General features: G+C 36.2%; 3 protein-coding genes across 8 annotated transcripts in view; all 3 read right to left on the bottom strand.

The window, feature by feature from the left end:
- Positions 1-752, bottom strand: part of LOC137403569 (cilia- and flagella-associated protein 47-like) — a 36,051-nt gene extending 35,299 nt beyond the window's left edge. For all 6 annotated transcript variants that reach the window (XM_068089529.1, XM_068089525.1, XM_068089531.1 and 3 more), the window contains exon 1: positions 633-752. The gene's annotated coding sequence lies outside the window, so the exon portion shown is untranslated. The remainder of the gene's footprint in view (positions 1-632) is intronic.
- A 5,719-nt stretch (positions 753-6,471) lies between these two features.
- On the bottom strand, positions 6,472-7,014 carry LOC137404999 (general transcription factor II-I repeat domain-containing protein 2-like). The gene has a single exon (XM_068091225.1). It carries the CDS (start codon positions 7,012-7,014, stop codon positions 6,472-6,474), a length of 543 nt encoding a protein of 180 aa, XP_067947326.1.
- A 4,829-nt stretch (positions 7,015-11,843) lies between these two features.
- Positions 11,844-12,548, bottom strand: LOC137404998 (uncharacterized). Its single transcript, XM_068091224.1, has one exon. It carries the CDS (start codon positions 12,546-12,548, stop codon positions 11,844-11,846), a length of 705 nt encoding a protein of 234 aa, XP_067947325.1.
- Between the last annotated feature and the right edge of the window lie 15,013 nt (positions 12,549-27,561).

Raw genomic sequence — 27,561 nt, 5'->3', positions numbered from 1 at the left:
TAACTTGGGTTATTTTCTAGTATTCTCCTAATACTACTGTATTAATCTATATTTAATATAACAATATTAATGTCATTTAATTGTAATATGATATTATTAGTATTTTATCTTTTTAATTACGTGTATTATTCTTATTATAATAACAAAACTAATTCATACTGCATATCTAGCTGTAAAACGTAATATATTAATCTATAAATGATAAAATAATGTTACATAAGTTTCACGATTAATTTCGCCAAATTTCTTAACCCCACTCACTTATAGATATGTTATATAAAATAGTTATTGTCATTTTTAGTATCATCGTTAATAGGATATTAATATTAATAGATGATTAGTATTAGATGATGAAGAGTTTGTGCCAACCACTGAAGACTGGGAAGAGTTTGAGGGCTATGTTGGCCAGCGTCAAACACTCTCCAATTACATGTAAGATAGAGCTGAACTTAACCAAACTTGACAAAATATAAAGAATATCCATAGAGTTATTACACACATTTGTATGTTTACAATATCATGGATTCTGATAAGGTTTTGTAAAATCTGTGTCATGATTGCATGGCTATATATTTATTCTTTTTCTGATCAAGCAAATATGATATAATATCAGGAAATGATGTTGTACAAACCTTATTGCAAGTCAACTATTGTGTTGTGATTTCAGACCCGAATCCTCCTTCAAAGAGGAGAAAATAATAGTAAGTGTGACAGCACTCCAGCGACTATTTCACTGTCACGCCTGCGCCCTCCCCTGCTCATATCCCCGCCCTCCCCTGGTGCGAGAAAGCGGATGGGTAGAGTTCAAGGTTACATGTGCCTCCTGTCACCAATCGTACACTTGGGGAACAACTGCCAAGGTGAACAGAGCTCTCGTCGTCAACCCCCTGCTGGCAGCTGCATCACTCTTTTCTGGCGGATGCCTTACGCAGAACCTCCATTTTCTGTTGCTCCTGAACATCGCGATACCAAGCCACAGCGTTTGCCTCTACCAACGAAGAGAATACTTGAATGGTTTGAGTGTTAATATTTACCCATAAACTTGGAAAATGTGAGTAAAAGCTAGGCACACTAATTGAATAACGACATTTGGAAACAATTTTTTTCTTGAAATGAAAACATGTCATCCTTCAAGCGAAATATATTATAATTTAAAATTCTGATTCTTCATCATAATATAACACAAAAAGGGGGGAAAAGGATTCTACATTTTTAGACTAATGATAATGATACAAATTAATCTTGTATAATAAAGTTTTATAATATTTTACAGTGTATTGCTGAGCAGTACACCCTGCATAACAAGGGATTGATGGCAGCAATCGATTGGGAGCTTGATTTGGCAGGTGACGGTAGATGCGATAGTCCGGAGCATTGCGCACTATACGGGTCCTACACTATGATGGATCAGAGAGCTGTGGTTTAATAGTCAGCAGCCATCTTGTCAAGGTAAAACTTTGACAGTTTTTACTTCACAGCCTGACAAAAACCCAAATTGTTTAGTAGTTATCAATCCATAAACATGAAGTTGCTGATCTAGCTAAATAATTCCATCAAATAATGTGAAAGTGATTGTTGGTCGTAACTTTTTTTACTTTGCAGTCAACGGAGACCACCAGCTCTAAGCCATGAAACTGGAAGACTTCAAGCGATGCCAGTCCGATCTAATTTCCCACGGCCTGAGAGGTAGGTCCATTACAACGGATGTTGTTACAAAGGTTGTGTGCCTACCGCAAGCTTGTGTTTTGGCTTATGCCGCAAATTCGTCGTGGTGAGCGATGGCCTCTACCTGCCTGCTTGGTGTCTAAGATTCGGGCTCTTTTCCCACCAACGGATGATGAAGAAGAGTTTGCAGACTTGCAAACAAGATTTGCGGCATAAACCAAAACACAAGATTGCGGTATGCACACAACCTTTTCCGAGCATTTGGCGATGGCTCTCCAAATGGGAATAGATTATCTACCAAAACAATTATTGAAAAACAATAATTGCTGATCATCAAAATTATCTCGATCTTTATATAATAAAATCACAAAACTAATACACTCTCTACTGTAGTAAGTGTACAAGCCAAATATAACAGTTCTCCTTGTGTTCCACGAGTTCAGAATATGTGTGTTCAACCGATGCATTAAATGTGTAACACAAGAATTGTAGATAATGCTTGACACATTAGCATAGCTTTGGTGTTGTTGGCATTAAATGAAAATCCAACTCACTATGATATCGCAAGTGATTATTCCATCCCAACTCAAGGGGTATAGGCGCCACAAGTTCGTCCACAACAGGATGCATACACAGGCATTCATGCTCCCCGCGGTCATGAAGATGATGCGCAAACTCAGCATCATGGCAGCACACACATTCAGGAAGAGATGGCATGTCTTGACAGCGCTTGCAGAGACACCACTCTAGCCGGTGGTATTAGCTCCTAAAGAAATGAACAATTATGTCTATGCAACCATAGCTAATACATCAGGTCGATGTTATCCAACAGTATATCAGTGCAGCTTTAGATTTAAATATTAAAATTGTTAATGTTGTCATTCGAGAAAAATCTGTAATTATTTTTTCGCAATATGAAGCGATAATTATCATCGCTAAAATCACATATATAATAATATTCGTTCTATAACTCTCAAGCTAAAACTATTACTACTAGCTAGCTTGGCACATAAGAGCTGGCTAGTGGCGGTGCTTACTTGCTGGGAGGTTTGAATCTGTTGAAGATTTTCTTCAGATAGAGCGTCAGGCTCGAAACGCTAGGGCCTTAACTCTTCAGAAATTGACATTTTTTATGATCGCAACTTGGACATGTACACATATGTTGAATTGTCGGGCGGAATGGCCAAGCTGAAACTGTAAAGTAGCGAGCATCTATATTTGATACGGGGGTCTTAGGTAAAACCCGAAGTGTTTGTCATAAACTATTGCTACGATAAGTTTGATATTGAGCTATGTATTGGCCTTTCAATTCACGCGGGAACATCACGTGACAAGACAATAACCAAACTCCACGGATACGTCATCGAAATCAAAAGATTCCAATCTACGGCGGCTTTTTGTTTTTGAGCTTTTAAGAGCTTTTAACCACATTTCCACATATTTGGCACCTACCATACAACAGAGTAAAACATGGCGAATCTTTTGATACCAAATAACTGTAATGTGAATTTTGTTGCAAGTCAACCTTTAACAACCATTGTTTACGTGCGGCATGCGTGTAAAATATTCTTATCATTTGACTGTGGAGTTAGGAATTATCTACTCAATCCATAACAAAACTATAGTAGGAACACAACTCCTATTCAGTACATCCATTTATTTAGAAGTATCTTGATAGTCATTCATTCTACATGTATGTCTAGCAACTAAGGAAGCAACATCAGTTAATTGTACACTAACAGTTGATCGATCAACATGTATATTGTATCGTAATATCTTACGTCTAGACTGCTATTCTAACCCTAACCCAGACTGTAGAGGGTTGGTTGGAGGTGTACGTAGAGTACCGTATATATATATATATATATATACGGTACTCTACGTACACCTCCAACCAACCCTCTACAGTATATATATATATATATATATATATATATATATATATATATATACTAATAAATTATTTAAAAGCAATACTTATCTTTTTTTTCCAGCTACTGTCAGTTTCATGATATTCTCATTCGTCAGGCTGCGTTCCAACACAGCCTGACGAATGAGAATATCATGAAACTGACAGTAGCTGGAAAAAAAAGATAAGTATTGCTTTTAAATAATTTATTAGTATATAGCTGCTCCAATATATTTGTTGAGCACTCTAATTTTAGTAATACTAGCCCATAATTCTTAGGAATTTATAGTTTATATATATATATATATATATATATAAGGCATCGTTACCAACCAACCCTCTATATATATATATATATATATATATATATATATATATATATATATATATATATATATATACTAATAAATTATTTAAAAGCAATACTTATCTTTTTTTTCCAGCTACTGTCAGTTTCATGATATTCTCATTCGTCAGGCTGCGTTCCAACACAGCCTGACGAATGAGAATATCATGAAACTGACAGTAGCTGGAAAAAAAAGATAAGTATTGCTTTTAAATAATTTATTAGTATATAGCTGCTCCAATATATTTGTTGAGCACTCTAATTTTAGTAATACTAGCCCATAATTCTTAGGAATTTATAGTTTATATATATATATATATATATATATATATAAGGCATCGTTACATGAACTATAGCGTTGGATTAGCCTTGTTTTAGAACCGTAACCTAACCATCACTAGACTACCTCCCACCTATCGGCATCGACCCTCGCGTAGACAGTGAAGAACACACTATAGCACCAGCTAACCAGAGTCCTCTGCACCTAACGACAAACACAACTGAAGTGACCACTATCCATATATAAGGAGACTTGGACTCATACTAATACTAAAGGTAGATAGCTCATTTAGAACATAATCAGCTACAATAATCTTGCTGCCATTTCCACTTCTGTAAAAAATTTGATAAAAATCATGTTTTAGGATTATCTCCTCATGCAATAAGATTCCTTTCGTAGACGCAGAGTAGCAACTTTTTTTCATTATTACTTTGCAGTGATTTAGGATGTCAGTAGGTAAGTAAAATTCGTATTCTATCCATTTGCTAACATTCTACATCCTGTGATTGCAACACGTACATGTAAACTATATATATATACCTTCTTAATTGTACCAATTTACTATTTTATTTTACCATTTCTTTGTGTCAATTTATAGACATATAACCTGACACAACCTGAAGGTATACACCATTAAAAACAGCTCTTTTAAGCTCTTTAAAAAGTATTTTTTCAGCTTTTAAACAGTGACTAAGTGTGTGATTTGTGTGCTCAGTCAATGTTGTCAAATAATTTTTTCAGAACCATTTATGTAGGCTACACAAGCCATGTCAAAGCTCAAACCGTGCATGCGTGTTGAGAAAAGTAAATTTTAGATGGCGATGCTTTGATCATGACCTTCGTAATAAATGGACAAATTGTGACTCACTCAGTAAAGCGCCAATAACGGTTTGATGTAAGGCTTTACCGACCTCAGATTTTTCCGACAGGTAAAAATTGTGAGCACTGTAACTCATTAGATAGGAACTCGACATTATCAAATCTATACGACAAGCGCAAAAAATTGCCAATGAAAAAATATGCCAACGGAAATGCAACATAAAGTTTATAAACTGCCTCGGTTTACGGCATTGAACTCCAAACTCTTGGAATGACCTTGGCCATTCTAGGTGTTTGAGTTCAATGGTCTACGACCTATTTAATTACAGCCTATAATTATGGTTATCCGGCGCACGTGGGAAATAGTTGCCGCCATAAATTCGCTGTATTCCCAGTTTTCCTGTCTTGTTCTGGCTATTAATTGCTCGGTACAATTCAACTTGCCTATAGTTTCGAATTGCGTAGCTCTATAATTTATTTGCACTTAAGCCTGCACGTGTGACTGTATTACAGGGGTGGGCAAAGTTTTTTCTCAAAGAGCCAAATTTCAAAGTTGCAAGATTTTTGGGAGCCGCATAATATGTGTATCAGTATAACATTTTATGCTAATAATACAAGTTTGGTAGTGGTTGTAATAAAAGTTATTTATTAGAATACTTTTACAATAGCATTGAATAATGTTAAAGTGAGCCTAAAGAGCTTTGTATGACAGTATAGCATTTCATGAAGAGCTACATTATAACATTTCATACTGATAATACAAGTTTGGTAGTGGTATTGTAATTAAATTTATTTATTAAAATACTTTTACAATAACATTGAATAATGTTGAAGTGAGCCTAAAGAGCTTTGTATATTTTAAAGTTTAGTGAGATACATGGAATCGTTTATGGCTGCTCATTATCTCTTGGTAGTCTGGCTCTCTACTACATCATGCTATTCTTAGGAGCTGGTACAAGTGATCTTGGGTCAAAGTGGATCTCAACTTGCCCTTGGTATTATTCATGTATGAAAATGCTGATTCACTTATATATGTGACAGCAAACACAGTGTACAACCATCTTCTTAGTTGAGCAAGCTGTGGATATTCAGCCTTTGTTGAAGCTTTCAAGTAGAACCCTTCCTAAATTTCATCTATATCTATGCCTTTGAGGTTACACAAATCCAGTTGCAGAGATGAGACATTAGCACTTTTCAATGGCAACTGACGGAACTGAGTAACCCACTCTCCATTAGGCTTTGCCTTCTGATGTGCTTTTATGAGTTGTATCATATGTTTCAATGATTGAAACTGACTAAATCGATTGCTAAACTCTTGTTGCAGCTTTTCTATAAAGTGAGTGTACTCAGCTGTACAAGACGCCATTTCTTTATTGTCATCTAAAATGCTTGTAGAGTAGGAAAGTGAAGCATATCACCTTGCACATCCACCAGAAGCAACTCCAATTCAATTTAGAGGGCTTGAACAGCTGGCAGTGTGTTAATGATAGTCTTGTTCTTCTCTTGAAGCTTAAGGTTCAAATCATTCAAATGGCCACAGGTGTCAACAAGGAAGGCAAGGTCACTCATATCTTTAGAAGAGCTCATCATCTCATGAAACTGTCTTGCATTCAGGCTTGTGCATGTATTTAGAAAAGAGGTTAGCTCCTGACGAGTACTCCACAACCTCGACAGAGCATTTCCCTTACTTAGCCATCTAATGTTATTGTATGTTAGTAAATCTTCACAAGTGGCATCGCTTTCTTTGAGAAACTTCCTTAAGTGTCTGAGAACTGATTGACTTCTAAGGAAGTTGATCATCTTCATAGCCGTACACATTAGCTGTTGAAAGTGATCATTTAGTTTTACGCATAAAACTGTTGGGTGGATGATGCAATAAAATGCTAGCATTGATGGCATAGCCTTCAATCTAGCAATGACACCTTGATCTCTTCCAACCACGGCTGGTGCGCCATCTGTTGTTACGGATACGCATTTGTGGAGAGGTATCTTCATATTACAAAGTCCTTTAAAGATGTGGTTACGTCAAAAAATTCGATTTAATGAAATTAAAACCCATAAAAAGCTAAAACATCAGCTACAATTTGATGCCATTTTTGTCTTTGTAGACTAACCCTGTCCAGAGATATATGCATTTGAATGAGGCCCCCTTTTAAAGAGCTCATGTTCCAGTGGGTGCTTCTTTCGTGACGTCACTAGTGATACATCGGAAAAGAAACCATGAACGATAAATATAAGGTCGCTTCATTAGCCAATCATCAGCGCGAAATTTTTATATAGGTCGTAATAAATATTATCACTCGTAAAACACATGGTCTGCGATCACAAATTTAGGGATTTTACTCTATTATTAAATCGCATGGACATCGATATTTACTAAATTAATTAACATCGTTACTTTGATGAATTACTCGATCAACACGTTTTATTGGCGAACAACATAATTGTAAAAATTGCTGTGAAGTTACTGCGAAGGTGACTCCGAGTTTTCTGGGCATCAGGTTGTTAAAGTTCTACGGAGGAAGCTCGGAGAATGGAGGTAAATTTATCTTTTACTTTGAGTCTCCTATAGAGTTTCCTGTTGAGTTTACATTCAGATTATATTTCCCTGTTTGAGGCTAAAATGTAATTTCCTGCGCGTGCGAGATAGGTATGTACAGTGAGTTATTGACGGCTTCTCTTTAATCCATAGCATCTAGCAATACCATGGCTTAGATTGATGAATATACTAAGGGTAATATTTTAGTACTCATTAATACATGTACTAATTAATAAAATTATAACTTTTTGCTATTACTAATCATCGTTTTATATTTTTTTATCGGTTCACCTAGCTACATTAAATCTTGCTTCAAATTTTCTGTGGCAGTTTTATCTAGTAAATTAGATTTATCATTTGACATTACATGTTCACTTCTCACTTGTAGAAAGTGAAGAAAATCGATTGATCAATGCAAATCTTCAACTTCCAGAACCAAAGCTTCGAATCGTTGGCTTGGCGTACTTGTGCCTTTGTTAAACTCCCAATTTGAAAGCTTTCAGTAGATACGCGTTAGAATGACATCTATGAATGACATATATTTATTGCATTTGTTTTACTGATTACAGGATGTTTATGTGGTCCCACCCGCCGAAGCAGCATTGTCAGTGTGGAAACTGCCATAAAGGGGAAAGAGAGACTTGAATGTGTGCTGCATAAACCATGATGTTTTGTTTGAGTTTGCTGCAGTAGATGAATTTGTCTTATTGTATCAGCTAAAACTATGTGAGTGGCCATGACTTGATATTTTTAATAAAAGCTTTATGCCGAGATGAAAATCTTTTTGCTTGTAAAAATTATATAATAAAATTATATTGTTGAAGATAATGCAAAACATGATTTGCAGAATATTGTAGTGAATTGGATACGGTATATGGATGTCCGCAGAACTGAAGAATATGAGTTCAAATTCAGTTTGCAGCAGATTTCTCTTCGTTAAAACTCTATCCTTATGTATATTCTTTTCAAAGACGCAGCTTGCTTATTTTACTTACGGTAGTAAGAAACTAGTTTTCGTGTGGGTTAGTTACTTTGAAACAATTATCATAAAATGAGTGCAACATTTTCTACTTGGAGTTGTGTTCTCTCTTTACTGTCTTTTAAAATGCACTTGTATGACTTCAGCTTGCAAATGCATGGTAAAAATGACATTACCAGTTGTTAGTGTACAAAGTAACTTACATACCATACAAAGATCACTAGTTGAGCTACATCCATTATATCATTAGATTTATCAATAGCTATTGAAAAGTAATCTGCCTGGTCTATATGGGTTAGCAAAGTCTTACATAATCATTAATGCCTTCAATTCTACCAGTAGCAGTTTTCCTAGAAAGTGGTATTGCCTCCATTTTACCAATCACATCACACTTATCTGGAAAGTGTTTCAATAGCCTCAACCATGCATTCTTTTACAATCTCAGCATGAGAATAGGGAAGCATTGCTTTTGCTAGAATCTTTGAGACTCGTAAAGAAGCCTCTGTAGCGCGTTTATCATTAGCTGTGAAAGAAACTAGCATATTTTCTGAAGAAGTTAGTGATTTTTGAAGTTTATCTAGCTTTTGATGTCCAGCTAAAGATCCCAGTGGAAATGTTGCAGTAAACTCTCTGTGCTTGTCGAATGATGTCGTTTGATGTTCGTCTTCTTGTTAGCGAAGATCGTTTCCTGGCACAATAGACATTGCGGTTTGCCATGCCTAAAAATGAATGCATATTTTAGGGTCCACTCATCTTGGAATTTTCTTGTAGATTCGTTTCTATTTCGTTTACTTTGTGAGGCTTCCATTGTAACTCTGGGAATGGTTCGTTTTGTTGAAGATGCCATTGCTACCGCCACTGCATTAATTGGCTCAATTGCAAATTGCATGTTCAACTAATGGTGCGTTTACACTGGCCGACACCGACTCCAATTAGCTGCCAATACCCCGACTCAGACATGTACCTCAGACATTTCATGCATGGGTACTGACCCCGACTCCCCCTTTACACTGCAACGATCGAACTATTTTTGCCGGTATCAACAGCCAATCACAGCGCTTCGCCGTTCTGACCTTCACCCGACCACGCGAAGATTAGTACACATAAAAATCAACGCGCCTAATGTGGAAAATTATATACTAGTACTAGACTACTACTGCTGCTCTTACTACTACCGCTAGAAGCAACTTCTGTATGCCGTATGGAGTCTTCCGATAAAGATGAAATTTTGTTGATGGCAGGATCGGCTGCGGCAGCTCTGACAGTCTGTATGATGGAGGAGGAAGAACAGGTTTGTTTGATATATTTATTTTGTTGTTTGGTGGTAGTAGTAGTACTAGTTATTAGTTATTGTTTTGTGTGTACGCAAGTAGCTTTTTAGTGTACGTTTGCGTGTCACGACTGCTATCAACATATGTACCAGTCTAGTCTACTACTATTTATTTAAATAATATTATTATTACATTCAATACTATAATATAACTGCTAATGGTTTTCAATAGCTTCACTGAGGTCAATTTTCGGTGATGGCTGGTACAAAAATTGTTGGTCAGAGTGTGAGTATGTTTAATGATGATATTATTCCGTCATTTAGTGGTCTCAATCTTCTCATGTGTTTTATGCAGAACCATTCAGATAGGCGGAAGAATCGTACATGGACAGGCCCTATTACAAGCTCAAGGCAAAGGAGTGGTGCTTATTATGCCACTGTGCCACTACTGATACTTGATGATGACGATAACGATGATGATGACAGTGGACTTCCATCAAATCGTGTTGGAACATTTAGAAATTATTTCCGAATGACACGCAAGCAATTCGATCTGATATTTGAAAAAGGTAGAACCCCTTATAGCCAAGGAGAACACTGCACTCCGAGTCAGCATAAGTGCTGAACAAAGACTGATGGTGACACTGAGGTATTTAGCAAATGGGACAAGTATGACACAACTCCATTATGATTGGTGTATATCTGTCGCCTCCCTGTCTGCAATCATACCAGAAAAATGCCACGCCATTTACACATCTTTGTGCGCTGATTATCTCAGGACACCTACCACAGAGCAAGAATGGATTGAGATTTCCAGGCAACTAGAGGACAATTGGAACTTTCCTAATGCACTGGGTGGGTTCTGTGAAATATCCAAATTATTCAAGCCATGCGCACACATACACACTGTGTCCTTTTGTTGCTGGCGCTCTTGATGGGAAGCATATCGTTATGACGAAGCCTTGGCATGCAGGTTCTGAATATCACAATTATAAAACTCAGGAGTCAATAATACTCATGGCTATGTGTGATGCCAATTATTCGTGAGTGTAACAATGAAACTAACTACTGCGCGTGTGTGTGTGTGCGCGCAATCTTTTGATACTTTTTCAAGCATGACCATCATGGTTGGACTACCCATCCAGCTTGAACTCACCAGAACCAAACTTTGCATGTTGATAGTTTAATAGTTCAAGAGTATGGTGAGCAATATTTACAGTGGTTAAATTTATGCTTTAAGATTCACTTATGTTGATGTTGGAGCACAAGGTAGAGCTTCAGATGGTGGTGTATTTGGGAGATCCACCTTGCAGCTGGGAATTGAAGGCAATGCCCTAAACTTGCCCGCTGATCGATGTCCCCCTAATTCCAATCAGGCACTACCACATGTCATTTTGGCGGATGAGGCATTGCAGCTACAAACCAATCTTATGCGACCTTATCCAAAACGCCCTTTGACTCATGAGCGAAGGCTGTGTATATGATAGTATATATAGTCTTGTGATATATAATCGCAATATATCTATTTGTAATATAATTATATATTTATTATATAATTAAATATATCTATTACAAATATTCAACTACAGACTCAAGATTGAGAAGATTGATCGAAAATTCTTTTGGTATTCTTGCAAATACTTGGCGAATTTTACTGCGCAGGATTGATCCGGAGCCAGAAAAGACAAAAACTTTAGTTTTGGCTTGCTGCATTTTGCACAACCCCCTTAGGAAATCAAGAACACCACCACAAGGCGCACCACCTCAGACTCAAATGATGATGCTCAAGATTATGGGGAACAGCTGCCAGGACTTGCCCTTATTGCTCTAAGGTCGACTGCAGCAGCAAGCCGAGTCCATGATGCATACTGTCATTATTTTAACACTAGGAGCTGTCTCTTGGCAGAAACGAATGGTGCCACAGCTTTAGGATTATGATATATTTGGCTTATATAGTACATGTAGTATAGTTATCATGTGTTCAAGGAACATGTTCATGTTTATTTTAATATCCACTAAGACATATATACACATATTCAGATATCTTTAGGAGTCTCAGGAACACAATAAAGTGATTTAGGGGCGAATGACTGAGTTTGACTAATATTGAACCAAAAGATTTCTTGATTTTGGGGTGATGGGGCTAGGCCATGATTGAATGGGGGTGATTGGATTTGGGTTGTTTGTGTTGGGCCAGGATTGAATGGGGGTGATTGGGCTGGGTCGTGATTGAATGGAGGTGATTGGGTTTGAGTTGCAGGTGATTGGGCTAGGTCGTGATTCAATAGGAGTGATTTAGTTTGAGTTGCATGTGATGGGGCTGGGCCAGGATTGAATGGGGGTGATTGAATTTGGGTTGTTTGTGCTGGGCCGGAATTGAATGGGGGTGATTGGATTTGGGTTGTTTGTGCTGGGCCAGGATTGAATAGGGGTGATTGGATTTGAGTTACATATGATTGAGCTGGGCCATGATTGAATTGGGATGATTGGGTTTGAGTTACATGTGATTGGGCTGAACCATAATTGAACTGGGTTGGAACAGGATTGTACTGGGATTGATGCTGGGTGTAGGGTGATCGTTGAATATCTGTGATATTGAAAGCGATGTTGTGAAGGAGCTGTTGGATTTGTACCATGGCAGATGACCTCTGAAATGGTTTTGGTAGTGAGTTGATCTGAGTCGCAACATTTGCTCCGAAATGTGAATACTCATTAGTGGCCTTCTTCTTTTCCTCCGCCATCTCTCAGAATGTGGAGGTCATATGTTCAGCAACAGCAGCGGTAGCAGAAGTAGGCTTTGATCTTTTCCGACCACTTCGTCCAGCTACAGTGGAAGCTCCAACAGAGCCCACTGAGGTAGATGGTGGTGCTGAGGTACTTGCTGTACTGAGCGTATCATCATTATCATCAGAGTCCGAAAAAGGAAAAGACATTGATTTAACAAAGCATGGATTCATTATCAGCAATTAATCACACAAGAACCTTCACACTGAAAGCTGATCACATACTATACTATACTAGAAATTCCACTGTCATACAGCCCACGACCAAAGTAGTAATGGAAAAAAGAAAGGGTACTGTTGGTTGTCGAAAAAGTAGTTCTCAGCAGGAATTGACAGAGTATAATGTAAATGAGACTTGTTTGAGATGATATAAAATAAATTTGAGGGAGCACGACTCTAAAAAGGCGCAACAGAAATAAATATTAATAAAATAAATAATTAACTATCTCAAACTTATGTTTTACAATAATAAAATAAATATTAATTCAAGCTGTAGACCTAACCTACTGTACGTAATTTAACTAACAACAACAATGACAACACTAAAGAAATATGTTTATTATATCTCTGAAATGCAATATTAAACGTTAAACGGCAAACTGATGTGTAATATACAGTTTGAAAGTTGGTTGTGTTGTGATGAATGTAGAATGGTTTTGACAGCGATATGTAACAGAGAGCAAGCGTTGGCATTTACGCGTCTGGAAGTTTTATGCAAACTGGAGTGAAATAAAGAAATATTCTTGTCATAAAAGGGCGTTGTAGTAAGGCCCTACCTTGTAGATAAGATGTAAAGAAATCTGGCTGATGTTCTAGATAATTTGAAAAACCTTCGGTAATTGTACAAAAACGTAGGCTGATAAACTGTGTACCACATTTTCGTACCTGTAAATCGGTCTACGCCTCAAACAGTACACAATAAACAGTTCTACTATCTGTCGCACGGCTTTATTGGCGTTTCGTAGGTCGGTCGAAACTATTAATAAACCAAGCTGTTCAAGCGTTTTGTGGCAAGACTTTATCGTTCTATTCTCTGTCGCTCGGCGTTTCAATTTCCGGTCTTAACTTTTATTAAACAAAGCTTTTCAGGGGTTTTGTGACGATTTTCGTCCTAATAAATCTGTCTATTTATGTATAATCCGATCAGATAGGTTAGTTTTAGGTATTTGCGTCAACCTTTCAAAGGCTTGGTAACATATTTAAATAGGTTTATATGCGTTTTGTATTATTATTATACTTAAACGACTTTACTGAAAAATAGTTAAATTTGTTGATAGGATTTCGTTGCAAGGGTTTGGTGACGGCCGTTAACGGATAATTTTTCGGGAGTTGTGTGCACATGTGCATTTATCATAATTCTCCCAATCAATCGTTTCACTCTTGTTTGGTCGTGGGATTAATATTACAGGAACATACTAGACTTACAGGCAGGTTATCCTCCACTACAGGCTCTGGCTGTGGTGCAATGGAAGATACCGTTTCCTGTATATCTACAGTGCTACTCAAAAATAGGAGGCGCTCATAGTATGGCCACGAAGGCGTATATACTTGAGCTGCTCCCGCGCCAGAGCGGCTGCTCTGCTGCACCATTTTGTATTTCTTTACAAAATATGTCCTGATATTGGCATATTTAGCTTTCATTAGTTGTACTGTAAAATAAACAGAATGTAATATATAGTAACAGTGATAACAGTTGGTGAGTAGCCATGTAAAGCCTGACAGAACACATGGTGATATTGTTGCTATGTCCATGCCACATCTACACAATGTCATTATGAGGAAAGTGAATAAACAAATTTTATTAAATGCATAATAATTCAAGGAATGAATAAAATACCGAGCAATGAATGAATGAGGCAATGAAAGAATGATGAAAGTCCGAACAAAGAACTGTACGTACAGTTCTTTCGTCCGAGTAATTATAATAAATAAAAAGAATATTGAAGAAGATTGAATGGTGAATGTATATTAGTGGTAGTAGTGTGGTGGACGCCGGGCCAATACTTTACACTTCTTGTAATTATATGTTTGCATATATTTTATGTCTGTAAATATTTTATTATACGCGTTGTCCTTTTTATTATAGCGCTAACAAAACATTGAATGAAATCACGCGCAATTTATTTCTGTTTGAAATAATCTAGATCGTGCCAAGTAAAGGCCGGCAAATTCCTTTACAGTAGTTCTAGTAGTAGAACTAGTAGTAGTATTAGTAGTAGTCGTACAACTGGCTATTCACTTTTAATCAATTTAAATAAAAGTTGCAGCAACTTACCAGTTGAATTCATTGATTGGGCCAGCGAAACATAGGATTCTTAAGCCTTCATGTGGGCTTCTGGAAGCCGGTGGTTCCAAATAAACCGCCTCGATTCTAGTTGCTCTATAAACAAGTCCGTACCGACTTGTTTTATTAACGAACTCACTTGATTTTGTGGAACTCTCGCGTTCACATCGTTACTAGCCATGCTGGTTAACTATCATAAAGAGCGCTAATAAACCTAGCCCTAGACCTCTCATTAAAGCCTAGGCTCATTTAATCAGAGGCTCCTAGCTTCTGATTGGCTGATGAGCGTCCGATTTGTCGGTGCAACCGGGCACTGCTGGGTTTCACCGACACCGACTTTCAGATCGGTGCCGACACCGATCTTTCTGTTCACACCTACCGACACACCGAATCATCAAATTTGTCTGTGCATGACAAAATCGGCCAGTGTAAATGCACCAATAGACACAGCATCTTATATAAGCTAGCATTATGAAATCTTGATAAAATGATTTCCTGATGAACCTTTCTGGAGCATTCTATTTTTGTCCTCATTAGGTCATCGACGGACATTATTTCATCAGCAAAGCTACATGTACATGATGTGACGAATTATGACTCATGATGCATGTGTAGGCTGTATATATAATGCAGTAATAGTGCACTTTTAGATAAGCCTAATATGTCACAATGCATGTAGTTTTGTACAGTATATTATAAGGATATTTTTTATATACATCAAAGGAATTTGAATTTTCACAGTTGAAAGAGTTGCAACAAAATTTGCAAAGAGCCACATGCGGCTCGAGAGCTGCACTTTGCCCAGCCCTGCTGTATTATATTGTCTGACTGCCTTAGTTGCGCTAGAGTCCATCCACACGTTCCATAATTGGTTTCTAAAGAGACACTTGATTATCATCATCTAAAGTATATTGATAGTCTTTCTATTCATTGACTCAACGCTAACAACTATTTCGGTATAATTTTAGTAACATGGAGATTTACAACTACAGCATTGTAACGAGACCTCGTGGTGTACAACGATTAGAAGGCCAGCTCGGCGGGTACGTTATTAACCAGCCTTTTGTATGGTTCTAGCTTAAAAGTCTATAGATTTATATTGGCCAAGGAAAAACTTAGTCATGTGATCTCTCTAGAGTCTAGACTAGAAAGCTATAGGTGTTTGCAAAATTAGCAAGACACGGAATATGTTTGTTAATATACATTAAACTACCTGTGCTACCCGGCATTGCCCGGGTAATAAAAAATTCTTTGGACAGAAAATTGATTTGTATTTAACATATATCAACATTTGCCATTCTAATTTTCAAACTACATATCATGAGAGAAGTGTTTTTGTGTAGCTGAAATAAGTTAAGAGAAAAAATAAAAACAACTGCAAATGTTTTCAAACTTTTTCAAACAACAGTTACTGTAACTATCAAACTTCATATCATGAAGAAAGTTTTGTGCCGGACAACTAAATTGAAAATAAATAAAACAGCTAAAGGTTTTCAAACCACTGTAAATTTAAAATTTCATATCTTTCAGCAACGTATATCTTTCAATAACGTACAGTGGAACCTCTATAGAGCCTAAGCCATGGTCACATGATGGCCGAACCAACTTGTGTTTGGTTTGGAAGTTCGATCGGTTCGGCTAAGCCACATGTCACACGGCATCCGGAGTCACTTCACTTCCTAGATACCATATGCAATTATGCAAGGATACAGGGCACTGTTTCATTGGTAGTTTTTATGTATTCGAGGTAAATATTTCTATCGTAAACAAAAAACTTTTTTGAAAAATTATTAATTATAATTACGCATCAGATTTATCAAAAGATCGTTCAGCTGCTCAAAACAAATCACTCGATATAAAGATTTTGCCAACCCTTCCCATCAACAAAATTATATTTTTTGTTAACATATGAATGTTTTTCTATGCTGAGTACATAACAAACAAAAACAGTATTTATTTTAGTACTGTAGTTTTACATAAATAAGTCAGTCAACGATAGTTCATCAGGATGAGTATGACACCATACTTCTATTCTACATGAAAGAAGACCACAACCATTCTCTTACATTTATGCAAAACTCAGTGCAACATCTTACATTTATGCAACACAATCACAAGTCCAGGTGAGCCTTTTTGTAAATTGCTTCATGTTGTTTAATTAACGAAATAAAAAGATGGTCCCATTTCTTTTTCAACTTTGCTCACACACGTAAGGAAAAATGTGTGGTGTGCTCGCTAGAATTTTAACCAGCCAATAAGAGCAGGGGTTCGACCACGAAATTTCGAGCAGGACCAAAATGTTTCGTTTCGAAATGTCTTCGGCCGAACAGTTTACAACTGACTCCGACGTAGTTTTGCGTCGTTTAGTTAGTTTCGGCTCTCTACAGTGCCCCGTGTTCCTTGTTCTCAAACCAAGTTGTTGAACTTGGGTTGTTGTTGAAAGAACCCGGGCTGGGTTTTTGAATAACTCGAGCTGTGTTACGCAAAACTAACCCGGGTTTGTAAAAACAAGCAAAGTGAGTAATTGGGGTGTCTCATTTACAGAATCGCATTTGCGGATATTTTATATAATTTAATAGTTGATTAATAATAATAATTTAAATATATATATAAACTTATTTAAATTATTTATATTGGTGATATTTGCGCATATTTATTTATATAAACATAAAGAGACAAGAATGATCGTAGAATGTAAAAAGCAAACTAAAAAACAATCTATGTGGGGGCCGGGCCACTTCTTTTTAACATGAAAAATAAAAGAGTTCTCTTTCTAGAACCTGACAAAGAACTGAATGAACACCGGAAACGAACAAACATAAAAATTGTTTCAAGGATAGTTAATGATGCACCCAAAAGAATTTCCATATGAAAAATATAGCTAGAGAAAATCATTAAAAAAGAGATGATGAAATCAATTGAGTTGTTTAGAACGAGTTGGGTCATTGCAAACTCGGAAACAGTGACTCGGGTCTTTCAACTTGCTTGCGAGCAGATTTTCCCTGTTTGCAGAAGCCGAGTTCTTCAAAATTGGTTTTTAACTTGTGCGTTGTAAACTCGAGTTCCTGGTGAAAGCAATAAGTTTTAGTTTTACAGTACATACATAGTTTAATTTCTATTAGCTAACGGGTGCCTATTGATGTACCATTGTTAATATAACCAAATCTACGGTTATGCTACCGTAATACCAGTATATTGCATCTTATTTTCACAAACTCGAGCTTGTAATATTTTATAACTTGGTTTATGCAAACCCGGGGCACTCTAATTCACCATAAACCTCGGTTCTCGAACATAATCCATTCTAGAAGGTTGTTCGAAAACCGAGTTGTTTTCCTACACAATTTTTCCCATTAAAATAAATTTACGTAAATTTTAATCCGTTCCAAGGTGAGAAAACAACTTCGGTCAAATATTTTTTCAACATTTTACACCATAACTCCATAAGCTGTACTTGCTAAGCTTGTACTTGCTATTTTACACCATAAGCTGTACTTGTACCCGGGCATCGCCCGGGTAATAAAAAAGTCTGCACAGAAAATTTATTTGAGCTTAACATATACTGTACTTTTTGGACTGTTAGTCGCTATGTTTTTCTGACGATTTGAGCCATGCGGCTTATATAAGGGTGCGGCTAGTCTTTGGCTTTTTCTTTCACCACTAGGGCGCATTAAAAAGCTAGCGGTTAAGAAAAACGAAACAATGCCTAATGGTACCATTCCGTTAAACACTAGGTTAAAAAGCGTCGTTTAATACGAAACAGTGCCGTTTTAAACAGCAAAGTTGCTGCCGCGTTAAAAAGCACCGTCCTGAGTTCTGCGGCCTATACAAAGGTGTGGCCTATGTATTGTTTTATTATCGGTTTTTGGAAAATAAAGCAGATGCGGCTTATATAGGGGTGCGATTTATAGTACGAAAAGTACGGTATATAACAACATTTGCCATTCTGACTTTCAAACTACATATCATCAAAAAAGTGTTTTGTCTAGTTGAAATAATTTGAGAAAAAATAAAAAGGTTAAAAAGATAGAAAATGTAAAGTTTTTCAAACTTTGTCGAACAACTTTCAAACTTTGAACTTTGTAACTTTTAAACTTTCAACTTTGTAACTTTCAAACTTCATATCACGAGGAAAATGTGTTGTGCAAGTCAAATGAATTTAAAAAAAATAAAATGACTATAAAAGGGTTTAGACATAAATGTGAAATAGTTAGCAAGTAATAGCTAAATTGAGTCTGTTTTGCTACGATTACAATGAGAGATGATTCGGTAATGATACAATTAATATGAACTGGGAAAACAAAATAAAAATTTTGAATGTTGAGTTAATAATAACAATTCTTGCATAGAAAAATGTGTATAAAAGAGTTACTGTTCCACCAGCAGCGATCCATCAAAACTCTGAATATGACGATATGTAAAAATGAGATATTGTAGTGTCTTTGTCTGATCGAAGGTGAGAGAATCTAGAGGCTATTCCTACTTGAGATAATACTATTGTTTGCGTGAAAATTATTAACCTTTACAGCGATTTAGCAATTGAACCTTACGAAAAGCCGGAAATAGAGGTTCACAAAAAAGGCATCGTGTTTCATAGAGTTAATAAAATTTAATCCCCAAATTCTAATATCGAGAGAGTCTATTGTTGATATCGTTTTGCCGAAAACAAATTAGCCCTAATACGGCGAGGACAAAAAAGCGCATAAAATATATATAAGTCGATTATTAAGATTAGCCTTGGTATCTTTAGATACTGCTAGTGGGGACCATTATTACATAGACAGCCAATGTGTATTAGGCATTGCGGAAAACCAATAACATGCACATGCAATTAATGTAGACAAAAGCTTTTTCACGGTTATCCAATGGTCTACTACATTAGCTGTTGCTGTCTCTATATGTCCTTTAAAGGTTGACTTGCAACAAGTTCACATTTCAGTTACAGTGAAACTCGGATAACTCGCCCTCGCATAACACGGTTAACTCAAACACGGTTAACTCAACATATCTATTTGGTCCGTTCCCATGCAATGATAAATAGCTTTAGATAACTCGACCGAAACTCCGTTAACTCGAACAGTTTTTTGCCAAACGGCTACCGAGACGGTTGTTACTATCGCTTTAGAATATCACTTTATTCCAAGCCATAGAGATAAACAACGACTTTTAGTAGTTCTAAGGCCTTGTTATCACCAACATCAGCAAAATATTTTCATTAACGACTTTTCTAAAGGTTTGCAAAAATCGAATTTTACCAAACATCCGCTTAGCGATAACCCTCTGAAAGCAAGAAAAGCGAGGTAAAATTCAAATAAATTTAAAGTAATATCGGCAAAACTGATAATGGGTTTTTAATAGTAAAGCAGTTTTGTAATAACTGACTTAATGCAAAATTGATCTTGGTTAAAACGCTCAGTAGAAAAATACGTATGTATTTTTTCTGAGCGTTTTAACTGCGATCAAGTTTTGCCAATTTTAATCTGAGAACGTCCTGGCAGTCACATCACCTAAAACAACAAACAAATCTCAAGTGATAGAAAAATATCTATACTTTCTGATTAAAAATATTTAAAACTTCACACGAGAGACCCTTTAACTTGCAACAAGCAATCTATGCTTTTGATTTATATATAGTTTGTATATGTACATGTATCTACTGATAAATACGTGCACTTATGACTGTCCTGATAACTTGAACGCTCTAATAACTCGAACACTTTTGCTCGGTCCCTTGAAGTTTGAGTTATCCTAGTTTCACTGTATTTGGTATCAAAAAGTTCACCGTGTCTCACTCTGCTGTGTTGTAGGTGCAAAATATGTGGAAATGTGATTAAAAGCTCTTAAAAGCTAAAAAACGAACAGTTAATTGCAGCCATCAGAAAAACGCCGTAGTTTGGACTCCCTTTATTTTGATGACGTAGCTTATTCAACTAGACAATAAGATCACTTTAAACATCAAAAACAATCGCAATTGGTAGAAAAATACTGATATTTATAAATTCTACAAAAATTTTGTTTAAGTTCATCTTTGATCACGCTTTGGGGTTTACTAAATAAACTCATAGACCCCGGTCCTAATTTCAAAGGTCCTTCTGTAGCATTGTACTACATGCAATCGATTCTTACTTTCAGATTTTCTAATTCGAGACAATAAGTGTGTACAGATTTGTTACACACACATCAAAACTAGATTGTTTGTCACACGAAACACTGATTTTCGCAAAATAATAAAAAATAAAGTTGTGATTTTTTTCCGGAAACTTCATGATTTAGATAAATAATTTAAATTATTTGATTTTGTCGTGCCAACTATTGATTATTTTACCATTATACCTGTATCGACTTTAAGCTCAAATATTTTCTCATGGACAGATGGCAAAGGTGCCTGGTAGTCAGTTTCACATCTATTCACTTCTGTAACTATGTAATAATATTTTCAGGATTCTTACTTATCAATAAACTTGTGTAGATTAATGGTATACGCGAAGCTTTATCATTGTAACAAAAAACGGCTCAACACTGTAACTGTTGCAAAAATTTGAGATTTGTGATTCCTTCTACATACAAATTGTCGATGTAATATAAAATTTGAGCAGATATTTGTCTTGACATATAATACAGTTTTCCTGATACGGTGTTCAACATTTTTGATAATGACATTTCTCATCAGATAATCTAAAAAGCTAGGAAAAATTAAAAGTAAAATGTAAACATTATAAATATATAAATTAAGTTAGCTTGAACCATAGACTCTTTAAAGAAGGAGTCTATGGAACCATAAACTCCTTATTAAAGAAGGAGTCTTGAACTGTTTATATACAACTATGTGAACAATTAAATATTTTACGTAGTTTTATGTAATGAATTTGTGTTACTATTATCAGTGATTACGGATTGGTAACTCATTTAGTTCTGAAAGTCTTTTTGTAATCCAAAACCTTCGTAAGTAGAGCACTTTTTACATTATTGAGGTACTAATCCATTCCAGGAACAAAAAGATTCAAAGATAAATATCTCAAAACGTGTGAAAATGATATAAATAAATGAATTAAGTTAAGCCCATAGATATATATACCTATGTATATATATATGTATATATATATATAGGTATATATATCAATGGTTAAGCCACATCTAATTTGATACAAAATCAAATATTTATAAAATTTTCTGAGTTTTTTTCATTATGACAGAAGAAATGTTAGCTATCTCTACTTTGCCAATCATAATATACTCCATGTGAGTCAAAGTATGGCTTTTCTCTTCCAACTCTATCAGTTCCTCTGTTATAAGCTCTTCGTCGTTTTTTCGCGTGTTGATAAGCCTGAAAATGGGTGGGGTATTTCTGACTGACTGCTGGACCAGTTGTGTTTTCTTTTTTGTGTTCTACAAGTAGCAGGGCTTTTTCATTTATCACTGTTTATTTGACTTTGTTAAAAATGTCAAATGGGTCTAATACTATAATAGTATGCATATTTTTAGCTTGTTTAAGATTATAGTTTGAATATTTGCTGATTACTTCAATCTAGTTATCCAGCATTTGGTCAAACAAATCAACTGGAACCTCTTCTAGTTTTTCGCAGGCAATATAAAGTTTCCAAACATACCTAGGATTGATGGCAGAATATTTGACAAGAACTTGTGCTGACATTTGCCTTCATGCGGTATTTGATCTTAACGATGATACGCACAGATTCAGATGTCAGTTTTTAGAGACCTACCCGTTATTGCTGCCTTTCTTATAGGGAACAATACTTCATCGATCTGCTTGAGAGCCTTGTTGAAAAATACATTAATAGTTTGTTAGTGCAGAGTTTGAATGGGATCGTTCAGAGCTGCAGAGGAGTTTGACTGGCTTGTCATACAGATCTGTTCTGAAACTTCTACCAGTTTATGTCTGTTTATGCAGGGTGGATGGTCCTCTGTGGAAAACGTCTTGCATTAAACAAGTAAAAGGTGACTATGTAATCACAGCCGGCAACAGGCTCTATCGTTTGATGTGTCGAAACACCAAGCAGAATGCGACTCCTAAAAGGTATGTACAGTTTTTCAGCTGCCTTGCTTGTACATGTAACAAGTACAAGCTAGGCAGCTTGTACCATTGTCCTGGTGTACGTGTAACATGTACACCAGGACAATGGTAATGCATATTTACTCTCTTGATTATTAGATTAGCTAGTAACTAGATACCTAGTACCATCATATCATGATGGGCTGTCTGATCTGAGAGTGGCTCAAACATGATTGATCATTAAGGCAGCAGTGTTTCTCGTTAAAGGTTGACTTACAACAAAATTCAATTTACAGTTATTTTATATCAAAAGATTCACCATGTCTTACTCCACTGTGTTGTAGGTGCAAAGTATGTGGAACTGTGATTAAAAGCTCTTTAAAGCTCAAAAGTGAACGGTTAATCGCAGCTTTCACAAATCCGCCGTAGATTATAATCTCTTTCCAAAACGGCTCAAATCGGACGTAGTTGTACAAGATGGCTTCTGTTTACACTTTCACGCAACCTCATTCGTCGAAATATTTTCACAAATATACTTCACGCAATCAATAAAACCATGTCTATTGTTCTTACGTGTCTATTTTGTCGTCATTGTAATGCTGTCACTTTCAGCATTGATATTTTATACCCTAGGACACTTATATTTCGCTAGTATTGAGTTTCGTGAGTAGCATACAGAGTAAAATTTCGCTGCAACTTAATTTCGCAGCTCTGATGAGTGCGAAAATATAGTGATGTGAAAATAAATGCAGTGGAACAAACATCATTAGATTCCTCAGGTCCAGTTCACTGGTACGAAATATTTTTCAATCTGAGACTACCGTACTTTTTGGACTATAAAATGCACCACTATATAAGGTGCATCTGCTTTATTTTCCAATAAACGATAATAAAACAATACATAAGCCGCACCTTTGTATAGGCCGCAGAACTAGGACTGTGCTTTTTAACATGGCAGCAACTTTGCCATTTAAAAACGGAACAGTGCAGAACGGCACAGTTTTGTATTATCCGACGCTTTTTAACTTGGTGCCTAACGGGGCAGTACCGTGAGGCATTGTTTCGTATTTTCTTTCACCACTAGAAGCGCACTAATTGGATATTCCCGTGAGTGCGCCCTAGTGTGAAAAAAAAAGCCACAGATTAGCCGCACTTTTATATAAGCCGCATGGCTCAAATCATCAGAAAAAATTAGCGGCTAATAGTCCGAAAAGTACGGTAGTTTTTATTTGTGAACCGCAGGTAGAAATGTGTAGGCGAGATCAATAATGCAAGTTGATCGCTTGCTGCCATTTGTTTCCAGGACTATCAATGATGTCAAGTTCCCTGCCGCAGTGACCTATGTGGTACCAATATTAGAATTCAAGTATTTATACCGTACAGGATGAATTTATTCGCGGAGTTATATTTCGCGAAAATTGTCTTTTCATGCATATTCGCGGATGAATTTATTCGCGGATGAAAACTGCCACTCTCTAGGAAAAGTTAACTCTATTACGTCTAGCAATAGAGTTAACATCACGCATGCGCGGCTGCGCGCATTGCGCGTTCCGTTTTCTATTTAGCTTACAACCACGGGTGGATCATACTATGCTATAAATTCTTTGTTGCGTTCAGAAGTTTTCACGAATATTCACAGATTTGGAGGCCTTTGATGAATCAACAATTTGTGGTAAGTAATGAGTTTTTCACATTTACTAAATTAGTTGAATCTTACTTTGGTTCTTCGGTAAAACGCAATATTCATGTTTTCCATCCCTACCAATTCATTATTTGTTTTAGTGTGAGAGAGAGATTTTTCATCATACACGGAAGAACAATGATTGCAAGGGTGGTGTATGTCATTTTTAGAAGATCACGAATCATTCAGGGAAGTCTGGAAATTCAGATAGAAGTGACCGCAGCTACTTACGAGAAGAATATATCTGATTTAAAAAAAAGAGCAAAAACGCCTTTACGAGCACAAATCTTTGGCCAGCCGGCAGAACTTTGCAATAGTAAGCTACGAGGAGAGTTCTGATGATAACTTCCTTACCAGCCATGTAGTAGCAAGAGAATCGTCTTTAACATCTACCCAAGACAGTAACAGCGATGTAGAGCTGCTATTACCAAAATAACTAGTCAGAGAGCGCCATTACACGCTAGTATTCACTTATCAAGAGTATCAGTTTAATTTTTTTGCTCTAGACAACCGCAATATAGACTAAACTGTTTATATTTACTCCATTCATCGTTTGTAAAATTTTATTTGTACACTCAAGTTTGTAATAAATTATAATATATCTATACATGAAATAAAATATATAATTTAATCATGTTTGCTGCAGCGATATCAAGGAGTTGTTGTCAATGAAGGGGTCTAGGTTGACTGGTTGCTTCTTTGCCAATATTCCTGCCTTGATGAATATTACTACTTGTCTCTAGTTTTCGTAATCGGAGTAGGTTGTTTTATTCTCAATCTGCAGTAAACACAAAAAAGAAAAAAATCTTAACAAGTGTCAAGGAAGTACAAAAACAATAGCTGAAGTATTTAATGAAAGCGATCATTTTTTAAACAAAAGAGTTAACTAATGCAGTAAATAATGGAAAAACGTATCTGCACAGCACATCAAATACATACCATAATGTCCAGATCAGAATCATGATCGTCCTCAACTTCGGTATTCGAGATTGATGGAGTTGATTTCAATGTATAAAGACTAAGAGAGCTGTTTTGCGATGATGAAGCCATGCCGAACTACTTGTAAAAACCTTGAATAATTTTGTAAAGTTTGCTGCAATGGCAATAAAACTCGGAACCCCGGCAATGATTTTAAAGAAGTTTTGGAACTCGGCTACGTTTAGTACTGCCTAGTGGCTATTTTCGCTATGACGCCATTCTGCCTATCTCGTGACAACCTTGAATAATTTTGTAAATAAATGTGATGCATTGGCAATAATGTTAGCTCAAAGCCTAGGCAATGATTTTAAAAATGTTTTGGAACTCACCTACGTTTAGTAGTTATATTAAAAACTAGCCTAGCGACTAGTTTTCAATTTGATGCAGTAGTTATTCTCCCTTGTGATAAAAAATAGAACTAATTATTCACGGAATTTAATAATTCGCGGAGTTGACTGCTCGCGAAATCGCGAATTTTTATATCCATCGGATATTTTCATCCTGTACGGTAGCACGCGGTGGCCATGGCTCCGGGTGTTATTGCTTTTGGTTGGTAATAAAATTCATCACCACAATAATTATTATTCAATTTTATGACTTTCCCTACCAGACTGTCATCCTCATCAGTTACAAATTCAATGACTAAACTAATATCATCATCTTCCTAATTTGTCTAGGCTTTTCCAAAAAAAACTTATTAAGCCTATCTTAATTTGTTTAGCCATGCTGCTCAGTCGGTGTATTAGCTATAATGAGTTTAGCAAAAATTACCCAATGAGCCAAACACACACGAAACTTGCCTGCATTTCTAATATGACGATTTTATTGTGAATATCAATGAACAAAGCCATCTAATTTCGCGTTTTCGCTCGTTCGGTATGATTGTTTAGTTTCGCTCATGAAATTTTCGCGAGAGAATGTTGCCGCGAAAATGTGAAAGTTAGATGCCGTGAATACATAAGTGTCCTAGGGTAACCCACCGTGAAAATTCGTCTAATTTTCTAACCTTAGTTCGAAGGAGTACGTATCATTGTCTGATAATCATGACGAGCCTGTTGGTCATCTGTGATAATCGAAAAGTGCTGCAAAATTTATATCTTATAACTTACTGTAAAAATTTGTTAAACTTTTTAACCTTACCTCGAAGGAGTACGTATCATTGTCTGATTAACATGACGAGCCTGTTGGTCACCTGTGATAATCGGAAAATGCTGCAGAAATTATTCGCGAAGTATGGGTCACATGATCAGATTACGACTAGATGATTAGACCAAACTGAAGCGAAGCTGTAAAGTAGCGAGCATCTATCTTTGATGAGGGCTTTCCAGTAAAACCTGAAGTGTTTGTCATAAACTAGTGCTACGAGAAGTTTTATATTGAGTCTTTTATTGACCTTTCAATTTACGTGAGAACATCACGTGCCAAAACAATAACCAAATGTAATGACTACAACGGAGAAATAAACTGATTCCTATCTACGACGGTTTCGTGATGGCTGCGATCAACTGTTCGTTTTTGAGCTTTTAAGAGCTTGTAATCACATTTCCACATATTTGACACCTACAACACAGCAGAGTAAGACATAGTGAATCTGTTGATACCAAATAACTGTAATGTGAATTTTGTTGCAAGTCAACCTTTAACTATTCATGCACCACCTATTTTTTGCTAGAATAATTTTTGCTGGCAATTCGTATTTACTTAGGTTTCTTGTAGTCATATGAAGTGATAGACAGTGGTAGAGGTAAAAAGATTAACCTCTGGTGATCTAAGACTAAGCAATAACTTAAGTCTCCATTTGACGGATTTGAGGTTAGTTCATGCACATCCATCGAATCAAACTCGTTTAAACATCTTTCAAACCTAACAAAGATCAATACGTACATTTCGTACGATACGTACATCAAATACTCGTTATTTATAATTTTCTTACTATTTCTGCAAGTAGTATTTTTGATAAACAATTTAACAGATGCATAACAGATTTAACATTTAGGGATGCTTTCCAACTTTAGAA

This window comes from Watersipora subatra, chromosome 9, assembly GCF_963576615.1.
Source record: "Watersipora subatra chromosome 9, tzWatSuba1.1, whole genome shotgun sequence".
NCBI lineage: Eukaryota > Metazoa > Bryozoa > Gymnolaemata > Cheilostomatida > Watersiporidae > Watersipora > Watersipora subatra.
This window is presented reverse-complemented; position numbering and strand designations above follow the sequence as displayed.